A 7236-nucleotide genomic window follows, 5' to 3' on the forward strand; every position below is an offset into this window, starting at 1 on the left:
TCAAGTCTCTTATAGGGACAACTTGTTTTTGTTATTTACATAATGTAGAAATTATGAATTAGACTAATAATTATTGCCTTAGAGACTTGTGCAAGTCTACTGATATCCTTCCCTTCCACATATAAAGCCACAGCCCTTGTTTTTGTCAAGCCAGCCATGGGTTGATGTTTTATAAGGTTCAGAGAACAAGGGGTGTTAAATTATAATGAATTCCTCTGGAAGCGTATGACATACAAGGCAATTATTTGGGGGTTGTCAGTTTCTGATGTGGGTCCCTATCCGAGGCACGGACTGAGACACAGACATATGTGTTGTATGGTGACATCCTCCTGTGTCAGGGTCAACAGCAACCCGTGAAGATCCGGGGTAGATCCAATTGTCAAGACGTCCTGTGAAGATGGGGTAGAATAGGTCTTCAGCAACCCATGCTTGCCAAAAAGGGTGACTATGCTTGTTGTAAGAGGCGACTAACAGGATCGGGTGGTCAGGCTCGCTGACTTGTTTTGATGCATGCCATCATATTCGAATTGCGTGGATCGATGCTCATGATGTCAATCACTGGATTGTCTGATCCAGATTCAATTATTTACAGACCGCCATCATATAGCTGGAACATTGCTGAGTGCGGCGCTAAACAACATAGACACAAACAAAATCTTCCAGCAGCTGTTCACTGAACACACGTTGAGACGCCCAACGCTAACACCGTATTCGTGCGTGCGTGATTCCCATGCACCCTTTTGAGTTGAGTTGATTGGTTCAACTGTGTCATATGGCCCTGTGACGCAGGGGTAGCATTATGCAGACTGCTGTTTCAATGAATGCTCGTTCCACCCGTGACAAACAGTCTGGCTGTTGATGAAATATAGTGATAGCCAAATAGACAGATTGTTTATTCATGCACTGATTGTCTTTAAATATAATATCCAGTTATGTATGACTGTTTAATGTATAATCTCGTACCAACTTTGACTGGAGTAGGTCCGATAGTTTTTCAGATATTGTAGTAAACGTCGGTACCTTAAATTAACTTCCAGACTTATAGCTGTGCTGACCAGCAAATGACCAGACCGGCGACTTAGTTTATAGCTGCCATTGTACCCTGACGGCTTGGATCGTTGTCACAATATCAATCACTGGATTGTCTGGTCCAGACTTGATTATTTACAGGCCGCAGCACCCTGAATTTTGACTGAATGTCTTCCTGAATTTCCACAAGACTTTCAATGTACATTATTTGTTTCCTTCTTCAGTTGGTATGTTTTCCAGACAATGAGGAATCAGCTAGGGCTAGAGAACGTAGAAAATATACAAGAAAGTCCAGAAAGAAATCAGCAGATTTCCCGCCACTGGTGAGCAGTGACACATTTATGCATGGATTACTTTGTGGAGATTTGAGATATAACAAAAAACTGTTGCTTTCTGTCTTCAACAACTGACAGTATTGACAATGACAAGACTGTTTTGGTAAATCTAAACTTTATTTTATCACAATAGTTTATGTGAGTTATTGATGACAACAGTTTCATATCGATAATCGTTATATTTCTTCCCATCGATGATAATTCTGATTATCAATCTTTTTAGCCAGCTCTAGGATCAGTTGGTTGCAGTATAAGACCTGGCTTAGGGTGAATCAACATGGTCATGCTATCAACCACTGGTTTGCCTGGCCAAGACTTGATTATATATTGTCTGTTGGGATACAGCTGGAATATTGCTGACTGACACAAATGACTTAAGAATTAAGCATCTTGAATTTACAACTAGAGCTACCACATTAAAGTTTGGATCTTCAAATTAGGAGTTCGGATCCCAGTTTGCCCCAGTTATGTTTGTTGGTTTGTCAGCACCATACCCATGCTCAGGGGTTTCACCAAATTGGTAAACATCTGAGACCTGCATCACTTCGGGCTTTCGCTTTTCACTCTCTATGCACCAATATACTTATTTTGACATTCAATACTTGCCAAACAGATTGGTTGAAGATTATTCTGTGCATAATAAATCCAGAGTTCTGCCCCTTGATACACAAACTTGGCCAAAAACTTTCCAAAGACTTCTTAGAACAGCCGAAATTTCACACATTTTAAAATTTGAAATTCAAAGGTTTATAGATTGAGGCCGATGACTCGTCCCCCCTTAGCTGCTGAGTGATGTTTTAGGTAGAAAACATTTGTGATCCAAGAAGTAAAAAAAACCCTGGCCAGTTGGTCCTTGCATGTGTAGTGGCCAGGGTATGTGTCTAGGGGCATAGCTAGGGGAAATAAGAATGTAAGCAATCATATTACAATCCTTATTTTTCTTAAACACTAGTACTCATCAAACACAAACACAAGCAGGCCAGTACAACAAATCTTAAACAGAGATATCACAAAGTATCCTTACCACATTCTGTGCATAACACATTTTAAGAATAAAGCAGTTTAATCATTGTGATCAGATATACTCAAGAAATATAAATTGTCAATGCAAGACCCCGTTATAGATTATTCACCAAAACCGATTCCATTTGGCATAAAGGGCAAAATAGCTATGAAAATTATAAGAATGGACCACTGAAAATAAGTTGACAAAGAGTGTTCTCGAAAAGGGGAAAGGAAATGTAACAACAACAACATCGAACAAACTCATCAACGACAATTTTGACTTTGGTCGGGGGGTCAACCTGTAAATTAACAAAAGATCATGTAACTATAACAACCGCCTGAAAGAAGAACATAGTAATTATTTCAAAGTGTAAGCACTTGCATCTTTGTTGAGTGGTAGCTGTACCACTGGTGTCCACAGTCAGGCCGACACTGCAGACGGTTGGGGAAGGCCACAGGAGTACTGCCTGCCATCCCTCACTCCAACAGTGGGGATTATGGGGATTAAATGGATTAAAGCTGGGCGTGTATGGGGTTAATCAAATTGTAATGAATAGGGACGGAGCACATTGTGCTGATGACACACAAAGGGTTAATTGTGATGCAAGGAATGATGAGATCTGTTCTTTTTTCAGACTGGGGGGAAACTTCAACAACAGGACTGAGGCCAAAGCCGTAGATTACAGCAGCTCCTGAAACCTTGGCGGTAAGTGACACCGTGGTAACCACGCACATGTTGGACACAAGTTATGGGTAACAACTTCTTTAATACTGCAAAGGCAACGTTTTGGTATAGATCCTTATACCTTATAGTGTTGTCAAGAAAGACTGGGTACAATTAGTAAACTGTTTTATGTCTCGTGTGCTATGTAAAGGCTGTGGTGTTCCCAACTGGCTAACAGTATTGTAACACTGTTTTTCATTGTGGCTAACACTATTGCAACAGTTACTAAATGTGGCTAACAGTACGGCAACACTGTTTTTCATTGTGGCTAACACTATTGCAACAGTTCCTAAATGTGGCCAACAGTATGGCAACACTGTTTTTCATTGTGGCTAACACTGTTGCAACAGTTCCTAACTGTTGCTAAAAGTACGGCAACACTGTTTTTCATTGTGGCTAACACTATTGCAACAGTTCCTAAATGTGGCCTACAGTATGGCAACACTGTTTTTCATTGTGGATAACACTATTGCAACAGTTCCTAAATGTGGCTAACAGTATTGTAACACTGTTTTTCATTGTGGCTAACACTATTGCAACAGTTACTAAATGTGGCTAACAGTACGGCAACACTGTTTGTCATTGTGGCTAACACTGTTGCAACAGTTACTAAATGTGGATCACAGTACGGCAACACTGTTTTTCATTGTGGCTAACACTATTGCAACAGTTCCTAAATGTGGCTAACAGCACTGCAACACTGTTTTTCATTGTGGCTAACACTGTTGCAACAGTTCCTAAATGTTGCTAACAGTACGGCAACACTGTTTTTCATTGTGGCTAACACTATTGCAACAGTTCCTAAATGTGGCCTACAGTACGGCAACACTGTTTTTCATTGTGGCTAACACTATTGCAACAGTTCCTAAATGTGGCTAACAGCACTGCAACACTGTTTTTCATTGTGGCTAACACTATTGCAACAGCTCCTAAATGTGGCTAACAGTACGGCAACACTGTTTTTCATTGTGGCTAACACTATTGCAACAGTTACCAAATGTGGCTAACAGTACGGCAACACTGTTTTTCATTGTGGCTAACACTATTGCAACAGTTCCTAAATGTGGATAACAGCACTGCAACACTGTTTTTCATTGTGGCTAACACTGTTGCAACAGTTCCTAAATGTGGCTAACAGTACGGCAACACTGTTTTTCATTGTGGCTAACACTATTGCAACAGTTCCTAAATGTGGCTAACAGTACGGCAACACTGTTTTTCATTGTGGCTAACACTATTGCCACATTTCATAAATGTGGCTAACAGTACAGCAACACTGTTTTTCATTGTGGCTAACACTATTGCAACAGTTCCTAATTGTGGCCAACAGTACGGCAACACTGTTTTTCATTGTGGCTAACACTGTTGCAACAGTTCCTTAATTGTTGCTAACAGTACGGCAACACTGTTTTTCATTGTGGGTAAAACTATTGCAACAGTTCCTAAATGTGGCCTACAGTATGGCAACACTGTTTTTCATTGTGGCTAACACTGTTGCAACATTTCCTAAATGTTGCTAAAAGTACGGCAACGCTGTTTTTCATTGTGGCTAACACTATTGCAACAGTTCCTAATTGTGGCCAACAGTATGGCAAACATTGTTTTTCATTGTGGCTAACACAATTGCAACAGTTCCTAAATGTGGCTAACAGTATGGCAACACTGTTTTTCATTGTGGCTAACACTATTGCAACAGTTCCTAAATGTGGATAACAGCACTGCAACACTGTTTTGAAATCTGACTTACAACACTGCAACACTATTTCTAGATCTGGCTAACAATATTGCAGCACTGTATCTAAATGTGGCTAACAATGTTGCAGCACTGTTTCTAAATATGGCTAACAGCACTGCAACACTATTTCTAAATGTGGTTAACCATATTGCAACACTGTTTCTAAATCACCACCATTTTTAGACTGATATTCCCTGTCACCACCAGCTTTAGACTGATATTCCCCATCACCACCAGTTTTAGACTGATATTCCCTGTCACCACCAGTTTTAGACTGATATTCCCTATCACCACCAGCTTTAAACTGATATTCCCCGTCACCACCAGTTGTAGACTTATATTCCCCATCACCACCAGTTTTAGACTGATATTCCCCATCACCACCAGTTTTAGACTGATATTCCCTGTCACCACCAGTTTTAGACTGATATTCCCTATCACCACCAGCTTTAAACTGATATTCCCCGTCACCACCAGTTGTAGACTTATATTCCCCATCACCACCAGTTTTAGACTGATATTCCCCATCACCACCATTTTAGACTGATATTCCCTGTCACCACCAGTTTTAGACTGATATTCCCCATCACCATCAGTTTTAGACTGATATTCCCTATCACCACCAGCTTTATTCTGATATTCCCCATCACCACCAGCTTAAGACTGATATTCCCCATCACCACCAGCTTAAGACTGATATTCCCCATCACCACCAGCTTCAGACTGATATTCCCCATCACCACCAGCTTCAGACTGATATTCCCCATCACCACCAGCTTAAGACTGATATTCCCCATCACCACCAGCTTCAGACTGATATTCCCCATCACCACCAGCTTCAGACTGATATTCCCTATCACCACCAGCTTAAGACTGATATTCCCCATCACCACCAGCTTCAGACTGATATTCCCCATCACCACCGGCTTAAGACTGATATTCCCCATCACCACCAGCTTAAGACTGATATTCCCTATCACCACCGGCTTCAGACTGATATTCCCCATCACCACTGGCTTCAGACTGATATTCCCCATCACCACCGGCTTCAGACTGATATTCCCCATCACCACCAGTTTTGGACTGATATTCCCCATCACCACCGACTTCAGACTGATATTCCCCATCACCACCGGCTTCAGACTGATATTCCCCATCACCACCGGCTTCAGACTGATATTCCCCATCACCACCAGTTTTGGACTGATATTCCCCATCACCACCGACTTCAGACTGATATTCCCCATCACCACCGGCTTCAGACTGATATTCCCCATCACCACCAGTTTTTGACTGATATACCTTATTATATATATAAACGGGCTCCGTCCATCTGTCCCTCCGTCTGTCCACCACGTTTCGTTTCCGGAGCATAACTCAGAAACCGTTAAATATTTTTTCAGGAAACTTTACATATTTGTTTTTTCACTTTACCATATCCCATGGTATGACCATATTGTTAAAAAGCCACAAATTAAAATGTGTGTGGCAGCCTACTTCCTCGCAGTGAGTGCCGGTAATGACCATAGTCACATATCACAAACTAATACCATTTATGTTTCTTAACAAATATTCCATGTAGATATTATTACGAGTCAAACTGTGACTTGTAATGTTTTTTCTTTCTCCCACCTGTATGAATTCAGTAGTAAATGTAGTAACTGGTTTTGTCAGTTTGTACTTCCATCATGTTTTTGTGGAGAAGGTTTCATTTTTTTCTTGAACTTCATAGAAATTGTGATTTGTAGCATTTTATTTTGTCTCTTCAGGATATTTTGCATTTACATCAAGTAGATGCTCCCCTGCTGCCATTTACTCCTTACAAAATGTTGAATATTTTCCAATGTATGTGTTTGTGTGATCAAATTTCACTATTGTTGGCATAATATACACTTCATTTCCTGGGCCGGAGACTTGGCCACTTTTGTGGCAAACTCTTCTTTTTTTTACAATTTCCATGACAACAAGTTCCACCTCGGTTAAAAAAGGTTAGGGTTTGTTTTAGACTGACACTAAAGTGGTTTTACAGTACAATCACCTTTTGGTACAACCACTGTACGGTACAATCACCTTTTGGTACAACCACTGTACGGTACAATCACCTTTTGGTACAAACACTGTATGGTACAATCACTGTACGGTACAATCACCTTTTGGTACAACCACTGTACGGTACAATCACCTTTTGGTACAACCACTGTATGGTCCAATCACTTTATTGTACAACCACTGTATAATATGAAGCAATGTTAAGAGCGTATTTACTAAATACCATTTATCGTTGTAAGTCACATTCTATGCCAACAGAAGACTTCAGGTTGATGGAGGTGAGGGGGCAGGTATTTAATCCTCGTTGACACAGAGCACAGATGATATAATACCGATACAGCGGAACGACCTTCCCTTGC

General features: G+C 40.7%; 1 protein-coding gene across 1 annotated transcript; it reads left to right on the forward strand.

Annotated features, from left to right (window-relative positions):
* Positions 1-1272: 1272 nt before the first annotated feature.
* Positions 1273-6121, forward strand: LOC139445346 (adhesive plaque matrix protein-like). The gene is made up of 3 exons (XM_071226477.1): positions 1273-1352; positions 5126-5234; positions 5342-6121. Exons 1-3 carry the CDS (start codon positions 1273-1275, stop codon positions 6119-6121), a joined length of 969 nt encoding a protein of 322 aa, XP_071082578.1.
* The last annotated feature ends 1115 nt before the right edge of the window (positions 6122-7236 follow it).

This window comes from Haliotis cracherodii, unplaced genomic scaffold (assembly GCF_022045235.1).
Source record: "Haliotis cracherodii isolate W230 unplaced genomic scaffold, xgHalCrac1.p SCAF_6, whole genome shotgun sequence".
NCBI lineage: Eukaryota > Metazoa > Mollusca > Gastropoda > Lepetellida > Haliotidae > Haliotis > Haliotis cracherodii.